Source organism: Lithobates pipiens, unplaced genomic scaffold, assembly GCF_037356315.1.
Source record: "Lithobates pipiens isolate NorthernLeopardFrog02 unplaced genomic scaffold, aLitPip1_a1.2 Scaffold_8, whole genome shotgun sequence".
NCBI lineage: Eukaryota > Metazoa > Chordata > Amphibia > Anura > Ranidae > Lithobates > Lithobates pipiens.
Window position 1 is genome coordinate 592,456,545 of NW_027507903.1, and position 24,145 is coordinate 592,480,689.

Below are 24,145 nucleotides of genomic sequence, written 5' to 3' on the forward strand. Positions count from 1 at the left end.
TAGCCAATTCAGGTGCCTCAGCACCACAGCTGACACTGAAGTCCTAGATACAGAGGGAGGGTATCCAGGGCCGCGTCACAACATACTTAAGGTCTTGCACTAGTTGGTCTGCTAATTTCACGCAGACAGGAGAAGCCGGTTGCTCTCCCAATTTGCGGTGCAAAAGTTTTGCCCGCTCAGTCAGTGTCTTTGACAAAAGTGCGAATGCCAGTACTGGTCGCACAGCAGACCCCACAACCGTAACCAACGAGCCACTGCTTCGGCCTTCCTGTCTGCGGGATCCTTAAATGCAGGAGTTCCCACTACCGGGATCATGGTTACTTATTTAACCTGGATACTGGAGGTCCACGACTGGAGGAGCTGACCACTTGTGAGAAGGCTTTCCTTGAAGGGGTAACGCACCGCCATGTGCCTAGGGACCAAAAAGGTCCATTGCGTGCGACCCCAATCCCTGTAAGTGAACTTGCAAATAAGTCAGATACGGGAACACCATAGGTGAACATGCTGGCTTGTGGGACCCAAAATTGACCGGTACAACAGCAGGGGGACCTGTTTGCTCCTGAAACTTCGGGGTATCACACACAGCTGTGATAAGTGCTCCAACAAGCACTTTGTCGCGCACGACCTGGACGGGGACTCATCCTCACTGTCCGAATGGTCCTGGTCAGCATCATCTGACAAGACAGAGCAGGGGTTACCAGCCTCAGCAGAGCCCGCGTCTGTGCCAGGGCTCTCTGCAAAGGACGGGAGGAACAGGGGCCACCTTATTGCACCCATCTTTCCACGCACCGCCTCCATCTAGCAACAAAAGAATTGAGGGCCACCATCAGGATGTCTATGGGTACTGCACAGTCTGCAGGGACCCGGTTTCCATTGCCTGGATTTTGGGGGAAGAAACACTCGTTTCTGAAGCCATGCTGACCCTATCCTGTCTGCCACCCGAAGGGGAATTAGGACAGTGACAGTCCCTCCCTGCTGCCACTGACTGAGGGGCTCATTACCGCCGGACTCACCACCCTGAGGAGATTTGCACTGTCCACAAGTGGTCCCTGTAGTCCCTGAGTGTGCCCAGGTGCAGAGGAAAAGAGAACTGAGTTGGTGATAACCACTGGAATGATCGCTAAACGATCAGCAAAAAATGCTCAGGCTTCAATAAAATGGCTGCCCAGCGTCCAGTACACAGACAGGAAACACAGGGAAAATGGCTGTGAGAGCACATGAGCCATGCTGCTGCCAGAGAACACTGAAAACATGGTCAGGCTCCCAGAAAATGGCCGCCAGTGCCTTAATAGGAATCACATAGAAAATGGCTGCTCAAGCCCAGACAGTCAGCCTGCTCTGCCCACACCTTAAATGGCCACCAAACATTGCCATGAGGTAGAAATAAAAAAAACCCTGCAAAGCCACAGCGCTGCACCATTCACAGCAGACCCTCACAGGTACCTTCCAGGGGACACCACACAGGACCCAGGACCACCACTATCAGCCAGCCCCCCCCCCCCCCCCCCCAATATCAAGTAAGAGCACACAGAGCCCCTGTATAGTCACACACACACCACTCAGCAGCCACATGCAGCATTCCCCCCGGAGGGGGCAGAGAGGGAAGATAGGGTTGAGGGAGAGAGGAGAGGGAGGTGTGGGATCCCCGAATTGACCTCCCACTGAATGCCCAGCTGTTCAGTCCCACTGAGGCAGGGAGGGCTGTAGTTACCAGTCCTGCAGAGCTGGGAGACATTCCATGGCAGATCTACCTCACTGAACAGTTACAGGGTAGCTGCTGGCCCAGCATACGGTGATCCAGACATCAGTAGCCATCAGATCTGAACGATCTGATTTTCCGACAACTTGGTCCGACAGTGTGTATGCAACAGTTTTGGACACAATCCGTCGGACAAAATCCATTGGACAAAATCCAACGGATTTGGTTGACAGAATGTCCGACCGTGTGTACAAAGGCTAAGAGAGGAGCTGTGTCGGTCGGTGAATATAAGAGAAAATGGGATTTTGTTCTTCACTAAGCAGATTGGACTTTCTTATGCAACCTCCAACTAGAAATACCTTGTCATGATCAATCATTGGGTTCAATCTTTAGAGCAGGCTATCCTTAGACAGATATGTTACAGCCATGGGAAAAATATGTTAACCACTTCAATACAGGGCACTTAAACACCTTCCTGCCCAGACCAATTTTGAGCTTTCAGCGCTGTCGCACTTTGAATGACAATTGCGCGGTCATGCTACACTGTACCCAAATGAAATTTTTATCATTTTTTTCCCACAAATAGAGCTTTCTTTTGGTGGTATTTGATCACCTCTACGGTTTTTATTTTTTGCGCTACAAATAAAAAAATACAGAGAATTTTGAAAAAAAAAATGTATTTTTTTGTTTCAGTTTCAAAACTTTGTAAATAAGTACGTTTTCTCCTTCACTGATGGGCACTGATGGGGCTACACTGATGGGCACTGATAAGGTGGCACTGATGGGCACCAATGAAGTGGCACTGATAGGCGGCACTGATGGGCGACACGGATGGGCGACACGGACAGACACTGATAGGTGGCACAAATTGGCACTGATAGCTGGCACAGATGGGCGGCACGGATGGGGGGCACGGATGGGCATGGATAGGCGGAACAGGTGGGCATGGATAGGCGGCACAGGTGGGCATGGATAGGCGGCACAGGTGGGCATAGATAGGCGGCACAGGTGGGCATGGATAGGCGGCACAGGTGGGCATGGATAGGCGGCACAGGTGGGCACTCATAGGCGGCACAGGTGGGCACTCATAGGCGGCACAGGTGGGCACTCAGGCGGCACAGGTGGGCACTCAGGCGGCACAGGTGGGCACTCATAGGTGGCACAGGTGGGCACTCATAGGCGGCATCGGTGTTATAGTAATGGATGCCAATCAGTGCCAAACAATAATGCATGCCAATCAGTGATGCCCATTGTGGCCACTGATTGGCATCCATTATGGGCACTGATTGGCACCCATTGTGCTGACTGGCACCCTGGTGGTCTAGGGAGGATTATGGATTTTTATTACCTTTTCCCTGGTGGTCTAGTGGTGTCCCTGGTGGTCCAGTGTGGGCATCCTCGGGGGGGCTGTGCTGATAATCGATCAGCACAGACCCCCCCCTGTCAGAGGAGCAGCCGATCGGCTCTCCTCTACTCGCGTCTGACAGACGCGAGTGAGGGAAAGCCGATCACCGGCTCTTCCCATTTACACTGTGATCAGCCGTGATTGGACACGGCTGATCACATGGTAAAGAGTCTCCGTCGGAGACTCTTTACCGAGATCGTAGTTGCCGGGTGTCAGACTGACACCCCGCAACAACAATCGACGCGATGCGCGCCCCCGGGGGCGCGCAGCGGCTCATAATCCTAATCACGTCATATGACGTCCGGTTAGGATTATGAAACCACTTTGCCGCCGTCAATTTGTAATAGGGCGGGCGGCAAGTGGTTAAGAACGTTTCAACTATGAAAACTGGTAAACACCCCCTTTCCCTCATAATAATTTACAGCTTTCTGCCAATATGCATTTTGAGTTGTTGACAATGCTGATGCAGAATCATATATTATTATTATTATACAGGATTTACAGTTTATGAAGCACTTTACAATATAAAAGGGAGACAATACAAGAGGATTAAGAGGGCCCTGCTCAGAAGAGCTTACAATCTAATAGAGTGGGGCACAGGGGCAGGTTGGGCTGGGCCGGGGGGCAGGCTAGCAATTTCCCCCCAGGCCATCCCAACAAATATGCAGAACGGCTGTCGGCTATTTTTTCTCTGAGAAAGTCGGCCAGGGCCACGGCCGTGACGACTGGATGCAGGCGGTGGCATTCTGGGGCTTGTAGTTCACGCAAGCGTCATGTGATTAGCCAAAATGGGGCAAGTGTGGACGCACGCTGTGGAATTCTGGGACTTGTAGTCCATGCGAGTGCCCCGCAATTGGCTCATCTGAGCTGATCACGTGTGGCGGGGCTGGTCTGTGGGTGATCGTGACTACTTGCTGCCGGAGTCCCACCTCTCTTCCTGGTGCGCTGTGTGTTTTCTGAGGTCTTCCTCATCTACCCCCTCTGTCAGCCCCTCTCCCTCTGTCAGCACCCCCCCTCTGTCAGCCCACCCCCACTGTCAGCCCACCTCCTCTGGCACCATGCCAGCCAGCCACCCACCAGCCCACAGCAGGGAACCAGGCAGCCACCCACAGAAGCTAGCTACCCACGGTGACCCACCAACAGCAGGGCCATGGTGCCAGCCACCCATGGTGACCCAACCACAGCAGGGCCAGGGTGCCAGCCAGCCACCCATGGTGACCCACCCACAACCGAGAACCAGCCTTCCACAACAGAATGTCAGCCAGCCACCCACAGGAGCCAGCCAGTCACGGTGACCCACTCACAGCAGGATGCCAGCCACCCACAGGAACCAACCGGCCACAGTGACCATCCACATCAGGATGCCAGACAGCCAGCCACAGTGATCCACCCACACCAGGGAGCCAGCCAGCCACAACAAGGTGCCGGCCAGCCACCAACAGGTGCCAGCCAGCCACCCACAGGAGCCAGACACAGAGGACACAGGAGCCAGCCAGCCAACCACTCACAAGAACCAGCCAGCCACCCACAGAGGATGCGGGAGCCAGCCACAGCTACAGTACCCACAGTTAAGGTAAGAGGAGCGCTACACAGTGCCAATTGTATTTCTTTATTTGTGAGAGGTTGGGGCAGGGGTGAGAGTCATAACACAAGGAGGGGGTCCCGTGAGGACCAGAGTGAATAAAAGGTATTCACTGTACACTCTGTTAGAAAGAGGCTCCCCTCCAGGTCTTATTATACTCCTTTTCAGTCTCTAATTGGACCTGAAGGGTCCAATTCTACAATGGACACTGAATGGGCCTCTGTTAGAGAGACCCCCCTCCAGGTCCCATTAGACTCCTTTGAAGTCTCCAATGGCTCCTGGAGGGGGGGGTCTCTCCCTAATAGAGACTTTTTGATGGACACTGTTAGAAAGAGACCCCCCTCCAGGTCCCATTGGACTCTGTTGTAGTCTCTAATGGGGCCTGAGGGGACACTTTATAACAGACTGTCCACTTTGTAACAGACTGTCCAATGGACACTGTTAGAGAAAGACCTCCCTCCCTCCAGGTCCCGTTAGACTCTGTTAAACAGTGTTTTTTTCAAAAAAGGCAGAAGTTGTACTTTGTGCAAAATGAAGGAGCGGGGCCAGGTTTGGGTCATGGTGGGGCCAGGGGCAGGTCATGGTTAGGGCCTGACAGGGGGCCCTTGCTTTATTTGGTCTGGGGGCCCTGGATGTTGTTACTCTGCCCCTGGGCAGCAAGGTGCGCCAGGGAGTCGGGACCCACATGACTGGCTCAGGCTGCAAGTTTGCTTGACCCCGGGACAGGAGCATCACTTCACACCCCCAGGACTGGAGGAGGCCATGCAAGGACCTACTGAGCTGGCACTGGCAGCTGCCATCGCTGAGGCGAGACCCTGATACAGCTGAACCTCACATCCTATCTACCCCCCTATACACCCTATTTACCCTGTCCCAGGCCAGTGCCCACCCAGTAACCTAAAAATATCCCTCAAAACTGTGGGGTCCTGCTGGAAGCTGGCCATGTGTCAGTACTAGAATCCCTTTAGGACCCAGCACAACTCACCTGACACAGCCTGTGTCTGGGAAACAACAGTGATTGTGATATAAAGAGTGAGTTTTTTTTTTAAATTAAAGAGTGATTACAGTATTACACTATTGGGGGCTCCCTCTTTGATTTCTTTTGAGGTATATACATATACATTGAAGTGCCTAAGTGGAGGATATCTAATCGGATGTGCCGGTGTCTGAACCGTCTCTTGAGAGGTTTTTGAAAGCTCCCTTAGCCTGACACGAGAGTGTAAGGCTTATCAGTCGGTGAGTGTTTTCACGAAGGGGGGGTTCACAAACACGGATGGTGTGGTGAAGGAGTTACTTTTAAAAAGTGATTTGGACACTGGAGATTTGTTTACGCACCTATAGAAGGACTTTTGGAGTCTGGAAATTTCATTTTTTTTTGGTGGATGGACTATATTCATTTTGTTGATTATACCAGTCACTTTGTTTATAATTTAGATGCAAAGTAATATATTCACTTAGCGATAGTGATTTGCGCAATTTATGTGATTCCTGTTTGTAATTTATAGCACATTGATCCACACAGGATCACTTAGGAGTTTAGGTAGTGTTTGCTGATAGGTAACACTGGTAATAGCGCTAGGTGCAACCAATTAGTTGATTTATGTTTTAAAATTAGTTTGAATGCACCTATATATGTTTAAACAACAGTGATTGGCCAGCTCACGTTTACATCACCTGTATCAGCAGTCAGTGCTCGTGTTAGAGTTCACTTGTGTTTGATCCAGCTGATATTTGCTCTGTATCTTTCGTGTTTGACCCGGCTTGTTTGACCCTCCTTGCTTGCTTCTGATTCGGTACTGTTTGGATTCTGATCTACCTGTGTATGACCCAGCTTGCCTAGACTACGCTTTGCCTGATTCTACTAGAACCCTCATCTGCAGCAGTGAACCACAAGGTCCAGCAATCATCTATCCTCATCTACAGCAGTGAACTACAAGGTCCAGCAATCATCTATCCTCATCCAGTCCCCGCTGACCTGCTCTGCTTAGACCTGTTCATGGTATGTGCTTTGAACTCTTTGTATAATCAGCACACCTGAACTGTTACTTGTTATCTGCTCCTAGCCTGACAGTTCTCTCTTTCTGCCCCTTACAGGTTACTATTGGATCATCACTGTTAGCCCTTGTACACACGGTTGGACATTCCGACAACAAAATCCATTGTCGGAAACTTGTGTTGCATACACACGATCAGACAAAGTTGTCGGAAAATCTGCTCGTTCAGAACGCGATGGCGTTATTTCGTTACGACGGGACTACGTTCAGGCTAGTAGCCAATAGCTTTGGTCTAGGAATTTGATCTTAGCATGCGTGGCACTTTGTCCGATTGGAAATCTCTACACATGATCAGACATCGGATAATGTTGTCAGAAAGTTTTATAGCCAAGCTCTCAAACTTGGTCTGTCGGATATTCCGACAGAAACAGTCCGATGGAGCCCACACGCTGTCGAATTATCCGACAACACGGTTCGATCGGACATTTTCCATCGGAATGTCCGACCGTGTGTACGGGGGCTTACAGGCAGCTGCATTAGACAATAGTAAACCAAAGAAGGGGCTGGGCCAGATTTAGAGCCAATTGAATCTTTTCCCTACTTCTATTGTGGTGACCTATGGATGTCCTGAACAAAACAATATTACAATAATACTCTGCATACAATTCTCCATACCCTCAACCACTTGCTTCTCCTCTTGCTTCTCCTCTTGCTTCTCCTCTTTCCTTTTCTCAATATGTTTGCAGCAGTTCAGAAAGGCATCAATGCAATCCTTTCCCTCCTGTATGAGAAGAGAACGACGCTCACAGGAATGCCCCATTGGGTTTTTTCTCATGCCGTCCTCACAGCAGATCTTCTGCGGGCCTGAAAAGCTTGACGCTGTAAGATTGAGAAATCTGTACTGTAAAGCCATATAAATACAACAGAGAGTTGTGAAAACTTCTATTCTCCCTTCTCTAGTATATATAGAGATGTCCCTTTTAAGATAAATGTATGTAGTTCATGTACAATGTTGCTGCTATGGTGTAACTAATGAGTCTATGCAATCTAAACTGTTAATTGTGGCTGGAATGGAGAAGCATATATAAAGGATATTGCTGCCTATAGGAAAGTGGAGGCTAGAACATAAGCAATTTTAGCAGTGGAGTATAATGAGCATTGGCTCAATCTACTGTTGCCTTTTTAACAGAGCTAGCTTCATGAAGAAAAATGTTACCTGCTTGTCTGTACCTGTGCCTTTTTGCATTTTGTAAAGATATATATTATCTTGTAACAGTCGCATGTCATACCCAGATAGCAAGGATAACTTCCCACAAATATGTGACAGTGTTGAATTGTAAGTCTTGCTAACTTGCTGCATATTTTTACTAGCAGGTTGTACACTTGCAGACTACTTGAAGCACAAGTTCTAGTTGACATTTTTCAAATTTGTAGGAAATTTGTGTGGCAAGGCTCTAGCAAGAGCAAAGTTACAGTGGTGAGTCTACAGCAAGAGCTCTTCAAGTCAAAGTGACCAGTGGTGAGATGACTTTTGCACAACATAACTGAACCAGAACTTGCAGCAGACTTGCAGAATGTTTGTGAAGAAAGTTGATTTGGAGTCATGCAATGCGGACTTGCTGCAATTGTGCAACAAACTTTGTCGAGTTGCTGTGTCATTGTTGAGATTTTTTTGTTTTGCTATATCCCGCATGATATAATATGATATTGGCTTTGTTAAGAAATTAGTTGAATGAATGTATATTTGTATAAGATGATGGTGTAGGGAAGGGTGTAAGAATGTTGGACTGTATACAATCTCTCATTATGCATTAGGTGTTGGAAATCTTTAATGATTTAAGTTTTACCACTTCAAGTCTGGACTGTTTCACCCCCTTCCAGTCCAGTCAATTTTGGAGATTTTAGCGCTGTCACACTTTGAATGACAATTCCGCAGTCATGCAACACTGTACCCAAAATAATTTTCTATTATTTTTGAGACAGATAGAACTTTCTTTTGCTAGTATGTAATAACCACAGTTTTTTATTTTTGCTATATACATTTAAAAAAAAAAAAACATGTTTTTCTTAGTTTTTGTTCTTGCAAATAAATAATCTTTCTTCATAAATTTAGGCCAAAATGTATTCTGCTACATTTCTATGGTAAAAAGAACCCAAATTCGTGTACATTATTTAGTTTGTGTGAAAATCTACAAACTATGGTGTGTGTGTGTGTGTGTGTATTCTATATATATGTGGGAAGGCTGGCCTGTATTTGTGGGAGGAGTTAGAGACTATTTAACCCTCTTCCTCTGTCAGGGCCAGGTTGGCGTTTTCTGGGTGAGGGTCGGCCACGGAAATGGAGGCCGCCCTGCCGTCTACCCTCGCGGCCTAGGTTCCAGCGGGGGGAGGGGGTTGCCGCCTGTCCGCCTCTCCAGGCGTCCATGCTGGGGGAGGGGCCATCCATCCATCCTCCACCACCCACGTCTCCCTTTGGATAGCATGCCGCTTGCTTCTGCCGGCACTCATGCCGGGGGGAGTGGGGTGCGTCCTTCGTTCCAGGTGCATGGCAGCACTCTCCCTGCCCGCCCACTCCCCATGCTTCTAGCTCCACAAGGGAGCCGGCTGCCCGTCTCCTCTCTCCCCAGGCTCTTGACACTCCACGTGGTGGCCCCGGCAATTCTCTGGTGTGTGTGTGTGTGTGGGGGGGGGTGGCCGGCCGCCACCGGCTCTGTCTGCTCCCCACACACATCTCCTGCAAGGGGGGGGGGGGCTGCCTAGTTGTTCGGCCGCATGCAAGATCCCCTCTCCCCTTGTTTCATGTGGCGGGGGGAATCGGCCGGTGTTCCATATGTGCATCCATCCTCACTATCTGCACGCCTGGTGGGTCCCGGTGCTCACGGAGGGAGGATGGGCGGTCACCCGCCTGTCGCTCCCTTTTTCCTTCTCACAAACTGGCATCTCTGCAGCAGTGACAGAGGATCACAGTCCACCAGGTTACTGCTTTTACTTGTTCTTATATTCTTTGGTCAGTGGTTCTATCGCGGCCATCGTTCTGCCCAATTTTTTCTGTGATAGAGTTCTGCCAGCATTTCTGTCATAGCGTTCTGCCAGCATTTGTCATAGCGTTTCTGCCCGGTTTCTGTCATAGCATTCTGCCAGCATTTTTCTGTCATAGCGTTCTGCCAGTGTTTTTTCTGTCATAGCGCTCTGTCACAGTGTTCTGCCAGCATTCTGTCATAACGTTCTGCCAGCTTTCTGTCATAGCGTTCTGGCAGTGTTTCAGTCATAGCATTCTGCCAGCATTTCTGTCACAGTGTTCTGCCAGCGTTCTGTCACAGTGTTCGGTCCAGCATTTCTGTCACAGCGTTCTGGCCAGCATTTCTGTCACAGCGTTCTGGCCAGCATTTCTGTCACAGCGTTCTGGCCAGCATTTCTGTCACAGCGTTCTGGCCAGCATTTCTGTCACAGCGTTCTGTCCAGCATTTCTGTCACAAGTGTTCGGCCCAGCATTGCTGTCACAAAAGTTTGGTCCAGCATTTCTGTCACAGCGTTCGGTCCAGCATTTCTGTCACAGCGTTCGGTCCAGCATTTCTGTCACAGCGTTCGGTCCAGCATTTCTGTCACAGCGTTCGGTCCAGCATTTCTGTCACAGCGTTCGGTCCAGCATTTCTGTCACAGCGTTCGGTCCAGCATTTCTGTCACAGCGTTCGGTCCAGCATTTCTGTCACAGCGTTCGGTCCAGCATTTCTGTCACAAGCGTTCGGTCCAGCATTTCTGTCACAAGCGTTCGGTCCAGCATTTCTGTCATAGCGTTCGGCCATCATTTTTTCTGTCATTGTTCAGTCCAGCATTTTTTTCAGTCATAGAGCTCGGTCCAGCATTTCGGTCCAGAATTTCGGTCACAGCGTTCTGTCCAGTTTTCGGTCATAGCGTTCTGTCCAGCAGTTCTTTCTTAGTGTTTCTGCCCCAGCATGTCTGTCATAGCATTTCTGCCCCTGGATTTCTGTCTTGGCATCTCTGCCCCTGGATTTCTGCCTCAGCATTTCTACCCCTGGATGTCTGTCTTAGCGTTTCTGCCCCTGGATTTTTGCCTTGGCGTTTCTGCCCCTGGATTTTTGCCTTGGTGTTTCTGCCCCTGGATTTCTGTCTTGGCGTTTTTGCCCCTGGATTTCTGTCTTGGCGTTTTTGCCCCTGGATTTCTGTCTTTGCGTTTCTGCCCCTGGATTTCTGTCTTGGCTTTTCTGCCCCTGGATTTCTGTCTTGGCGTTTCTGCCCCTGGATTTCTCTCTTGGCATTTTTGCCCCTGGATTTCTGTCAGTGTTCTGCCCCTGGATTTCTGTCAGTGTTCTGCCCCTGGATTTCTGTCAGTGTTCTGCCCCTGGATTTCTGTCGTAGTGTTTCTGCCCCTGGATTTTGTCTCAGCGTACAGTCTCTGAGTTTCTGTCATAGCATTTCCTGCCCCAGTATTTCTGTCAGTGTTCTGTCCAGCATTTCTGGCTCGGCGTTCAGTCTCAGCATTTTTTGTCATAGCATTTCTGCCCCAGGATTTCTGTCATGACATTGCTGCCTCAGCGTTTCTGCCCCAGGATTTTCTGTCATTGCATTTCTGCCTCAATGTTCAGTCTCAGCGTGTTTTTTTTTTTTTTTTGTCATTTACGTTTCTGCTCAGGTTTTCTGTCATGGCTTTTCTGCCTCAGCGTTCTGTCATAGCATTTCTGCCTCAGTGTTTCTGCCAGGATTTGTGTCATTTCATTTCTGCCTCAGCGTTTTGTTATTGCGTTCTGCCCCTGGGTTTCTGTTTCGTTTCTGCCTCAGCATTCAGTTTCAGCGTTTCTGTCATGGCGTTGCCTTCTGTCATGGTGTTTCTGCACCAGGATTTATGCAATTTCGTTTCTGCCTCAGCATTCAGTTTCAGCATTTCTGTCGCAATGCTCTGTTATAGTGTTGCTGTCCTTGCATTCCTGGCCCAGCTTTTCTGTCACTCATGGCATACTACGGTACCTGTTTTCATATTTGCTTGTTGTCATGTCTCATCGTGCCTGTGTTCATGTTTGTACCTAGGGCAGTTAGCTAGGGCTCACACGTCAGGATCTGTCACTTCTACAGATCCATATGGGCTGAGGTTTCGTTATTAACGATTGTTGACCACAATCTTTTCACCCGTATACCATATGTCATATGATCATTCACCACACCTCTACGTCTACCCACCACGGTCTGTGGGTACTGTAGCCCTGAGCTGTTAATTACCTGTCTCTGCGCTGCAGGTTACTGGGGCTCACCCACTGCTCCCACGGGGGGGGGGGGGGTGGTGTTCGTCATCAGGTTCATTTACGCGCTGTGGTCTTGACATTTCTGCTAATGTTCTCATTCTTAGGTAGGCAGAGGGGCATTGTTGTTCTCATATCTGGTTGTCTGTCTTTCCTTCTATTTGCGTTCTCAGGTTGGGCCGTCTTGGCATCCATACTGATATCAACCATGCCTACACTCACTTCCAGATGTAATTTCACCACTGGGCTCACCCTCGGGTCGGAAGCAGACGTAAATTTTCTTCAGTTGACATCCTGTTGCATAGAGGCCCTGGTTACCGCCCTGGGATTTATACTCTCTCAGGGTGTGTCCTAAGCCACGGTCCTTAGGTGGTAGGTTGGGCGACATTGTCATGATTCTGGATTCCACTCTCAGCTCCGATCTCTTGTCTAGGAGGTTGCCTGGAGTACTGCTCAGGGATGTCGGTCATCTTTGCTGATCCCCAGTCTGTTCCAGGTGGGGGGGGGGCTTCAGTCACTGAGTATGGCTGGATCATGCCATGGGACTTATTTCCCTGGGTTGGAGTCTGTTTCTCCTTCTTCGGTTCGGGATTCAGTCTCGGTTGGTAGGTCTCAGGCTGTAGCACGTCCTGTTCTTATCCGGTGGGACCAGTGTCCTGTGTCTGGCATGGTGTCTCCATGTTGACGATGCTCATTGCCATGGCGCCTACTCCATCACATCCATCAGGCAGCCAGCTTTTTTCACTCCTGTCAGTGGTCTTTTTGGCACTCACCCTCTCACTTCCTCATACCAAGTATAGGTAGGCCAGGGGTTGGGGGGCTTTTCACTGTGCACTTCACTGGTGTCCATTGAGGTATTTCCCTCTTCTCGGCCATCTTCTTACAGGGGTTCCTCAGGTCAGCCCTTGCTCCCTTTCCCCCATGTATCCTTTCATTCACAAGCAGTTCATTCTCATGTCTGGGTTGCCTTGGGCTTCAGGCTCAATCCATCTTTCACGGGACGTTCAGTTGGGTTCTGCGTAGCTTCGCAGGCTCTAAAATGGGGTTCCTTCTCATCACCAAGTCAAGAGACGGTGGGTTCTCCTGTCACATCGGATACTTAACAGTTACTTACTGTTGCCATCCGGGCACGCGTTATTCTATGGGTTGGATCATTACCTTTCCCTTTTCCACCTAAAACTTGGGTCTTTTTTGCCCTCTTTTCAGGTATACTGACCAGCTAGGCCATGCACGCCTCAGGCCTTGTTTCTTAGGTATAACGCATTTCCCACTTGAAGACTCCGATTACAAGTGGAAAGGCTGGCTGTGGGAGGAGTCAGAGACTATTTAACCCTCCTCCTCTGTCAGGGCCAGGGTTGGCGTTTTCTGGGTTCCCACCCACCCACCAACCCGTTTCCCCCAGTTTTGTCATACATACTCATAGCATTTCCTATTCTTACATTCAGGGTATGCCCTCTTTTCAGGCATACTGACCAGCTAGGCCATGGCACACCTCAGGCCTTGTTTCTTAGGTATATCACATTTCGCACTTGAAGACTCCGATTACAAATTATATATATATATATATATATATATATATATATATATATATATATATATATATATATATATATAATTTCAAATAGTAGTAAAAAAATAAACAGTCAAAACACTAATATTAGAATACTAAAACAGCGCTAAGATCAAATATGATATTTAATGAAATATCACAGTGTGTGGTTGTCCACACAGAGTCTATGAGCAGTAGATGATGAAAAGGACAGTTAAAAAAAAAGGAATTTTTGGAGTGTAGAATCTGAGTTGTCCAAACAGTGTACCTTTCACCAGAGACAATGTAGAGAATCCACCTTGTGCCGCACACTCCCCCAGGAGGTCAAACTCACCGGACTCCTCTTAATAAGCCAGCATTCAAGTAAACCAGGCACCAGCAACTCAAATCCTATGTCCTCATCACCATCACCATCCAATAATACAGGGGCTCCAGAGCAATGTCATGAAATACAAGAGAATCGGTACATAGTGTAATCTTGTTTATTTTAGACACAAACCCCCATATGTAATAAGTCCCCTTAGTAAAACTGCGTACATAAAGTTAAAAATCATAAGCGTATAAAACGTGTAAGCCCTTGTACACACGGTCGGACATTCTGACAACAAAATCCATCGTATTTTGTCCGACGGATTTTGTTCGAAACTGGTGTTGCATACACGTGGTCGGACAAAGTTGTTGGAAAATCCGATCGTTCGTAACGTGATGACGTAATTTAGTTACGGCGGGACTATGTTCAGGCTAGTAGCCAATAGCTTTGGTCTAGGAATTTGATCTGAGCATGCATGGCACTTTGTCCGATTGGAATTCTCTACAAACAATTGGACAAAGTCCGATCGGATCATGTTGTCGGAAAATTTTATAGCCCAGCTCTAAAACTTGTCGGTCGTATATTCCGACGGAAACAGTCCGATGGAGCCCACACACAGTCGGATTATCTACAACATGGTCCGGTCGGACATTTTCCGTTGGCATGTGTGTACAAGGGCTAAGACCAAGACCACTATCCCTATACTCAGTCGTCAGTGGATGGCAGTGGAGTGCAGAGCGTCACTGCTGGGTTGTAGTGTTGGTCCCACGACAACCAATATATATATTGTAGGGGATCAGAGGGGTGAACAGCTGACTCAAAGACAGTCCAGTCCACCCGGCCGAGTCCCAGGTCCCATATTGGCTTAGTCCCTTAGCAGGGGACCTGGCGGCCGGAGCGGCTTGACATGCCACTCGCTCTGTTGTAACACAGGGGGACTCAACTCCCCTCTGGTGACATCAGGTAGACAACCCCCTACAGGGTTGCACTTCAACTGAGTTCCCCCTTTTCGGGGGACTTGGACTAGGACTTGGCTTGCCAGTCAACTTACTTTATTATTAAATTATGTACATGACTGTTTTAAGCTTAATTTGTGCTCTACGTATCCATCTTCTCACTCTCAGCCCATGGCTGACACAAATTCACTTCAACTATTTTTTAAAATGGCCTCCCATAACACACAGGGGCTTAACTCACCTTACAAATGCTGGAAGGCTTTCCAGAGTTACCATGCCAGAAACCTTGATATTGTCCTACTCCAGGAGACCCATTTCCCCACTAGCTACACCCCCTCCTTCCTCCAACTTCCCCACTTTCTACCTGGCAAATGCCGATACCAAAAAGAGGGGGGTAGCCATGCTTTTAGCTAAATTAATCCATTTTGTCCACGTGCATATGTTCAAAGACATTGAGGGGGCCATGTATTCTATTGTCTCTTACTATGCCCCTAACCAGGGTCAGGTACACTTTTTCACCTTCATGCTTTCTGCCCTCTCCTGGAAGCCAGAATTATTCTAGGGGGTGACATGTGATCACACGTTACAAATCCTCCCAAGACAATCCCCACCTCAAAAAAACAGCCAAACAAAGCCTCAGAATAGCCCGTCTTTTACACGATCTGGGACTGATTGATGTCTGGAGGGAACTAAATCCCTCAGCTAAGGACTTCACTCACTATTCTGCATCCCACAAAACATATGCCAGAATTGACCACATCTTCACCCCTAACGCAGATATTCACACAGCGACTCATGCTTCAATACATTAAGTACTGTGGTCGGACCATTTGCTAGGAACCTTTAGAGTCTCCAGTTCCATCTTACCTACTGGACCACCCAGTGGCGCTTGTGCAAATCCCTCCTCTCTAACCCAGTCCACTGTACCATGCTGGAAAAAGATATCAAAGAGTTTTTTTCTGCTCAATGACACTGGAGACACAACTCCAAGCTCTCTCTGGGGAGCCCATAAGGCTATCCTGAGGGGAAAGATAATCCAACTGGCATCCAAACTTAAAAGGGAAAGTAAAGTGGATGTTAAGAGGATAGAAAAAGAATTAAAATCACTAAGTAAAGCCCATAAGACTAACCCCACACCTACTACCCTAGCTACTCTGGAATCCGCCCGTGCGGCCCTGAATTTAGCCCTAACATCCAACACCGATAAGAATCTAAGATGGCCGAATGGCAGGTTCTATTTACAGGCTAAAAAAATCGACCCTCGCCTAGCAGCAAAACTCTCCCATAAAATAAAAACTTTCACCCTCCTCAAGATCAAATCTCTCTCAGGAACTCTCACCCAGAACCCCTAAAAAATCCTGGAAACCTTTCAAGCTTTCTAATCTCTATTCAGCACCACCCCCTGGAGACCCAGACTCCAACTCCTTCTTGGAGGACATTAATCTCCCCAAACTTTCGAATTCACATCGGTCTATCATGGAATTGCCTTTCCAATTGGAGGAGGTCCAAGAAGTCATCAAGAATCTCAAATCGAACTCTGCCCCGGGTCCGGATGGATTCCCAGCTCACTACTACAAAACATTTTCCGAGGTCCTCTCCCCTCATCTGGTCCATCTCTTTAACTCCTTGAGCAAAGGCTCCCTCCTTGAACCAGCTGCTAACTTAGCGTATATATCAGTAATTTCTAAACAGGGCAAAGATCCCAGTGAAGTAAGCAACTATAGGCCAATCTCATTAATCAATAATGACTTAAAGATCATGACCAAAATTCTAGCAAATAGAATGGCCTCCTTTATAGATTCCTATGTCCATAAGGGTCAAGTGGGCTTCATCCCCAGTAGACAGGGACCAGACCAAATCAGGAGAGCAGTAGATTTAATCTCCCTCATGCAATCCTCATGGGACGGAGGCCCCTGCCAGCCAGGATACATCCTCTCCATAGACCTCCAAAAGGTCTTAGAGACGGTCATCTGGCCATATCTCTTTAACATCCTACAGAAATGGGGCTTTGGCCCAGAATTTCTCAGAACCCTAACATCACTATATTCATCCCCCAAAGCCCAGATTAAAGGACACCTCTCTGATCAAATCCCAATTCTAAAAAGGTACCAGACAGGGATGCCCATAATCACCAATCCTCTTTGCCATAGCAACCGAAACCCTAGCTCTAGCTATTAGACAACATCCTGACATACACGGAGTAAAATGCGGCCAACGTACTCACAAATGTGCCCTGTTTGCAGATGAAGTCCTCCTGTTCATTACCTCCCCTCTTATTTCGACTCCCAATATTCTCTGATTTCCCAACACTTTTGGTTCCATTTCAGGCCTAATATGGCCAAATCAATGGCTTTGAAAATCACAACTCCTCTTGACCTAGTTGACAGACTTAAATCTCACCTCCCCTTTTCTTGGTGCTCCTCCTCTCTTCCCTATTTAGGCTTATCCCTCACCCCTAATGTAGAACTACTGTACCATCACAACTATCCACCCATGTTCAAGAAACTCTCAGATGAACTTGCGCAATGGTCCCTATATCAAATGGCTGGTAAGAGTAAATTCTGTCAAGATGACTCTACTACCCAAACTTCTACATCTCTTCCGGTCTCTTCCCATACCCATCAAAAAATGCTCCCTAGACAAACTTCATTCAGCAATTATACAGTTTGTTTGGGGGGCTAAGGGTCATCATCTCTCTAAGAAGGTACTTTTTAGAGCAAGGGGAAAGGGGGGTCTGGGTCTCCCTAACATATGGTGGTATTATCAAGCAGCTCAACTTTGTCAATTCTCAACCATCTATTCTAAAGGCCCTAAACCAGACTGGGTGGACATAGAAAGACAGGCATCCCCTAATCACACCTTGGACTACTTGGTCTGCAGACCACATAAAGAAAGACCCCCAATCCTAGCACCCACATTATCCTACTCAATGGCCTTATGTGACACTCTACATAAAAAAACTTCCCTGGTCTCACCTTGGCACCCTCTTTCACACATCTTCCACAATCCCCAATTTCCCCCAGGTCTAAATATCAAGGCTTTTTGGATGGTGGCTCGACAAGGGCCTCTACAGAATATTTTAATAACAATGGCCCCATCTCACTCAAATACTGCTTGTCCAAACTAGACATGCCTTCTTCCGAAACTTTACGCTACTACCAATTGCTACACTTTCTGCAGAAGATCTGGAAAAGCTCACCCAACCCACTATCGGTGGGTTGGGTGAGCATATACTCATTATGAACTTTGGTGTTCCTCAGCCACGGGCGTTAGGGGAGGAATCTCCCTTATCTATTCAGCGTTAGCTGATACACAGGAGAAAGTGACCTATATGTTAAAGTGGGAGCATGACCTACAGTTTCAATGGGACCTAGACACCTGGCAAACTTTTCCCGTTCTTACAAGAGCATCTTGAACACTTCCCTCGTGGAAGCAGACCTCAAGGTTATTTCCCGCTGGTATTTAGTCCCCACCCGTCTCACCAAATTCTACCCGCAGTCCTCTCCCCTCTGCTTCAGAGGATGTGGCCTAATAGGTTCTCTCCTCCATACCCTATGGGAATGCCCGAAAATAAGAGGGTACTGGAACAGAATCTTCAATCTCATCCGCAAAACCACCGTTCATACGGTGAAACAAGATCCTACTATAGCCCTTCTTAATAACAAAATCACGAAGGTACCTAAATTGACCCATTCTCTCATCCACTTTATCCTCCTGGGGGCCAAGATTACCCTGGCCCACTCCTAGAAGTCTTCTTCAGTTTCCTTCCGTCCGACCAAACAGAAGATTTCTTGGATAATGTCACAGGAGAAGATTTCAAACACTATTTTGGACACTTCCAAAAAATTCTGATTCATTTGGGAGCCCTGGGCCAAGCATATAGGAATCTCACTATTCCCCTAATAAGTAGACATGTTAGTAACTCCTACTGAGCTCAGGATCTATTTAGATCCCCCTCCACTCCGCGAGGGTTCCTACACCTCTATTCACTTCCTACTCCTCTTTTGTTTTTCTACTTCACTTTTTTCATTCTCCCTCCTCTCCTTCTCTCTCTTCCACTCTCATCTTTCCTCAGGCTCTGTTATAAAACTGTTCCCCAACATTCCAACGGTACAGTCTGAACAGCCCAGTAAAATGATAGCCCAGCTGCATAGATAGGTTTTTGCAATTTTGAAGGTCATGCCTCTGTTTGGGCACTTCACACACCCTTGACTAGTGGATGGTCATTGATGACAGACTCACCCCAGGCTGCTCACTCCCACGGGGGATGGATAGCCAGATTAGGAGTTCAGCTCGACTGGATCCACTCATCTTACTTCTCGATTGTCGCCCGATCAACCCGCGCACAGCAGGATCCCATTCGGGGTGTGCGGATTGGTCAGATTGTGGATTAGGACCGGATTTTTTCAGTTCCTATTTTTCATTCAATAACACCCATGACTTGTGCATAGAGTCTGTCAGGCTCCGCTCAACGTATAAAGGCTTATTCTTGTTTTAATGCCCTCCCTCAAGGAAAACACTGTTTGTATTAGTGAAATGCATTCTGTACCGACCCCAGTTGGGGCATCTTGCCAACCTTTATACACCTGTAAGGTTCTTGACTTCAATAAACTTTTTTTAAACTAAAAAAAAAATAAAAAAAGGAAAAAGAAAAAGTATTGAAATTGAAATTTTACACATTTTGTCATGTTACAACTAAAAGTTGAAATGTATTTTATTGGGAATTTATGTGATAGACCAACACAAAGTAATGCACATAATTGTGAAGTGGAAGGAAAATGATAATTTTCACAATTATTTACAAATATGTGAAAAGTGTGGTGTGCATGTGTATTCAGCCCCCTTGAATCATTACTTTGTAGAACCATTTTTTTGCGCTGCAATTATAGCTCAAGCTCCGTCAGATTGGATGGAGAGCATCTATGAACAGAAATTTTCAAGTCTTGCCACAGATTCTCATTTGGATTCTGGTCTGGACTTTGGCTGGGCCATTCTAATACATGAACATGCTTTGACCTAAACCATTCCATTGTAGCTCTGGCTGTATGTTTAGGGTCGTTGACCTGCTGGAAGGTGAACCTCCACCCCAGTCTTAAATCTTTTGCAGGCTCAAACAGGTTTTAAGATTGGCCTGTATTTGGCTCCATCCATCTTCCCATCAACTCTGACCAACTTCCCTGTCCCTGCTGAAGAAAAGCATCCCCACAATATGATGCTGCTACTGCCATGTTTCACGGTGGGGACGGGGTGTTCAGGGTGATGTGCAGTGTTAGTTTTCTGCCACACAAAGCATTTTGATTTTAAGCCAAAAAAAAAATCAATTTTGGTCTCATCTGACTAGAGCAGCCCCTTTCACATGTTTACTGTGTCCCCCAAATGTCTTCTCGCAAACTGCAAACGGGACCTCTTATGGCTTTCTTTCAGCAATGGCTTTCTTCTTGCCACTCTTCTATAAAGGCCAGATTTGTGGAGTGCACGACTAAGGTGCCCTGTGGACAGATTCTCCCACCTGAGCTGTGGATCTCTGCAGGTCTTCCAGAGTTACCATGGGTCCTTTGGCTGCTTCTCTGAATAATGCTCTCATTGTCAGTTTAGGTGGGATTGCAGTTATCCATTGGAGTACTTTCTGTGTATGTGCTGTGGAAACATTTAGGAGGTATGTGCCAACGGGTATGTACACCAAGAAGAGCCTTTGTCTTTTGTTTTTTGCTTTTGTCATTTATGTTTCACTCAACCCTCTCGAGTTTCTCTTCTAAAGGGTATTGTGCTGATATGCAGCATTATTTGTGACCAACAGACATATAGTTATGTTTGTCTTTTTCCTTTATTCGTGATATCATCATTTTTGTGTGGCTCTAATCTAACCACTCTACGCTCTTTAGTATTCATCTCTTGTTCCTGGGGTTGTTATCATGGCTTGGGGGTGGGGCCTCCCCCTTCTTGACTTAAATCATCTTCCACATCTATACACCTTCCAGCATTCCGGACTTAGTTGGAGGAAATACAACGTTCACCTTGCCTGATATTGTTGATCTCTACTGTCCTCACACCAATTGTGAGTTAATAGTTGCATAACCCAAATAAATTAAACTAAATATTGATGTGAAATATCATTTTATGGATTGTATATTATGTGTGTTTTTTGTATTTTTCTAGTTGTTCAAGCTCTATATCCCTGAAAAAGCCATTAATTCGCGAAAAACATTGGAATGAGTCCTCTCCTGCTCTGACATATGACTACTATAATGTGTTTTTCAACTTATTAGTTGTGCCATGATCATTTATGTGCATGTTAGTTATGGAGGAGGGAAACTCTACCTTCAGGGCAGGGGCGTATCTGGTTGGGGGGGCAACAGTGCAATTTACCCGTCCAAGAAATTAGTGATGGGCAGGCCAGTCAGGGGACGAGTGAGCTGGTTAGCGAGTGTGCGGGTGAGTAAAGCGGGGATCGGCAGGTGAGTGAACTCCTGATCAGGCAGGTCGGCAGATGAGTGAGGGGATGTCGGCAGATGAGTGTGTGGGCAGGTCGGCGGGTGAGTGAGGAGGGGTTGGCAGGTGAGTGTGCAGACGGGCAGGGCAGTCATCGAGTGAGTGGGCGGGTCGGTCGGTAGGTGAGTGGAGGTATATTTCTGCCCTGACTATGCAGCTGCAGAATGATGTAATCTCTCTGCTGCCTGCCTTCACCCTGGAAAGTGACAATCTGCACCTTAGCAGGCCAATGACAATCAGCAACGTGTGCCAGGTGACGTGGCAAGTGAAAATCAGCAACATGTGGCAGGTGACGTGGCAAGTGAAATCAGCAACATGTGGCAGGTGATGTGGCAAGTGAAAATCAGCAACATGTGGCAGGTGACGTGGCAAGTGAAAATCAGCAACATGTGGCAGGTTACGTGGCTAATGACAATCTGCAATGTGTGGCAGGTGATATGGTAAGTGACAATCACCATCTGGTGGCAGGCAAGTGACAATGCGCAACTTGTGGCAGGGTCATGGCAAGTGACAATCCGCATCTGATGGCAGATCGACGTGGAAAGTGACTCACTCAGAGTTCCCACTGATTTTGCATTATGGTGAGTTGAACTATTTAATTTTATATTACAGTGTAATAAGAGAAATAATGTGCTTCAATCATCCTGGCACCATAACAACCATGGTGCCATGATAATGAAAGCGCTAACATCTGCCACTGCCCCAATAAATTTCCTGCAAAAAAAAAATAAAAATTTCTGGCAGTGCTCCTCCCGAGACTAGACTCTGAATCGGCCCCTGCTTCAGGGCTGCCTTCTATGTCTTCATCATCTTCATCTAAACGTGCACTAAATGTGGGGGTACACTTATGTTTTAAGGGTTTTTCTTCTCCTAGTTTGTCCTTTATGTGATTGGTAATAATACAAAACTTTATATCTCTAAATGTGTAGCAATCTTTATTCTGAGAGGCACTTATAAAGTCACATTTATTTTCTTTATTATTTTACATTTTTGGTTGTAACATGACAAAATGTGGAAAATACTTTTTCAAGGCACTGTATATCAAAAATTACCCTTATATTCTGACTGCCTCATCTCATTTCTAGAGGCCCTAAAAGGTAAGGTTAGTATAAATGCCCCTAAATGACCCCTTCTTTGAAAGTAAACAGTCTGAGGTGAAAGAATAAAGGTAGTAGGTTGCGCTATGGAACTTATGTAAAAAATACAGGGTAGATAAAAAATATATAGGGGAAGGAAAAAATAGGTAAGAGCTGCCTCTATTACTATCCACCTGGTGGGGTGGAGAATGTTAGATGGGGAGTACTATGAATAGATCTGGCGCTATACCTATATATGAAAATATATGTTGCCAAAAACTTAATAGTGTACTAAATTAAAAGTGTTATATCAAACTGGTGTGTAAGTGCCAATGTGCAATAAATAATTCTAGTATTGAAATAAAAATATAAATATATGAACTATAAACGAAAAAGTATGTGTATAGAATATTTGTCGCGTTGGTAAGTATTTGCCAGCGTGCTGGCTATAAAATGTAAGATTAGCTTGGGTGCAATGGAAAACCTGAAATAGTGATCATTTCTTAAACTCTAGAACATGTAAATACCTTAAACTTGTGAACTGCTTAATATATTAGTGATCAATTGGATAAGAATTATACAAATAAAATATGAACCGCAAAAAAATATAACCCAGTAATTGGATTTAGAGTGCACAGATGTGACAATAAGGTCTATGCATGCAGTAATAAAATGTACAAAAAATATATGATAAATATCAGTACATCAAGTGAAACATGCCAAATATTGGGACTGAAAAAATAAAAATAAAAATTGTTTTTCAAAAATAAAATGAAAATAAAAATAAATATAAATAAAAATAAAAATAAAAATAAAAATAAAAATAAAAATAAAAAATAAAAATAAATATAAAATAAAAAATAAAAAATAAATAAAAATAAAAATAAAAATTAAAATTAAATATTTGTCCCGGAAAAAGTCTAAAAATATAAAAGATAAAAAGTAGACAAGCAAGAAGTCTCTAGTGCAGTGCAATTAGTGGGGGATTTCCCGTGGGTGAAGGAAGGGATGTGATGGATCCAAACTATTCTTCATGCATTGTGGACACTTCTAGGTTGTACTCTCACCAGAAAAATAACCCCGTCCGGGGTGGATCAGCCTCCACAGTATGAGCTACTGTGTCGCTCTCTGGCTTGCTTCAAAATGGGCTGCTGAGGATCCCTCGTTATTTCCAGGTGGAGTGTGCCACAGTATATATATATTAAAAGAGAGGACCATCCATAGTGTGATACCGTATAAATCAATTTATTTAAGAAGATACTTAAAACTACTCACACTTTTGGTAGGAGTAATAGCATGAATGGATACAGTATAAAGGATGCAATGTGAAAGGTATGGAAGCTGCTGGGAGCGTTCCGTTCGGCTTCCCCGCCGTCTGTAATGGAGCTGGGAGCGTTCCGTTCGGCTTCCCCGCCGTCTGTAATGGAAGTGTGTATTCGATAGGCCACGCCCTACGCGTTTCGTCACTGGGACGTCATCCGGAGCGGCCATCTTTACACACCTCACGCTTTATATAGGACACAATGCACCTATCGCGCATGCGCGGACAACCGCCGCCATTTTAACTGTGGGAATGCCCTTATGTCTAATAAAGCGCGGTGGTGATTGTGTTCCTATTACCATCCTATGCAGTGTTCTGCCGTTTGACCCACCGAAGGTTTTTCATGCAGAGCTATATATGTCTGCTAGTTTACTAGTATGTGATTATGCTGCTTACTAAAACCAAATTTAAATTACGCATGAATATAATACAGAAGCATGGTGAGTTGTCTGAAGTTGTAAATTTTTGTCCAAATTTTTGTAAAATGCTGAAAGAAAATGACAATTTGCTTT

General features: G+C 46.3%; 1 protein-coding gene across 3 annotated transcripts in view; it reads right to left on the reverse strand.

The window, feature by feature from the left end:
- The window catches only part of LOC143961241 (complement C3-like), a 649,911-nt gene that overhangs the window by 337,946 nt on the left and 287,820 nt on the right, over positions 1-24,145 (reverse strand). For all 3 annotated transcript variants that reach the window (XM_077470478.1, XM_077470476.1, XM_077470477.1), the window contains one exon: positions 7,356-7,559. In XM_077470478.1, coding sequence (XP_077326604.1) covers positions 7,356-7,559 — 204 coding nt within the window. The remainder of the gene's footprint in view (positions 1-7,355; positions 7,560-24,145) is intronic.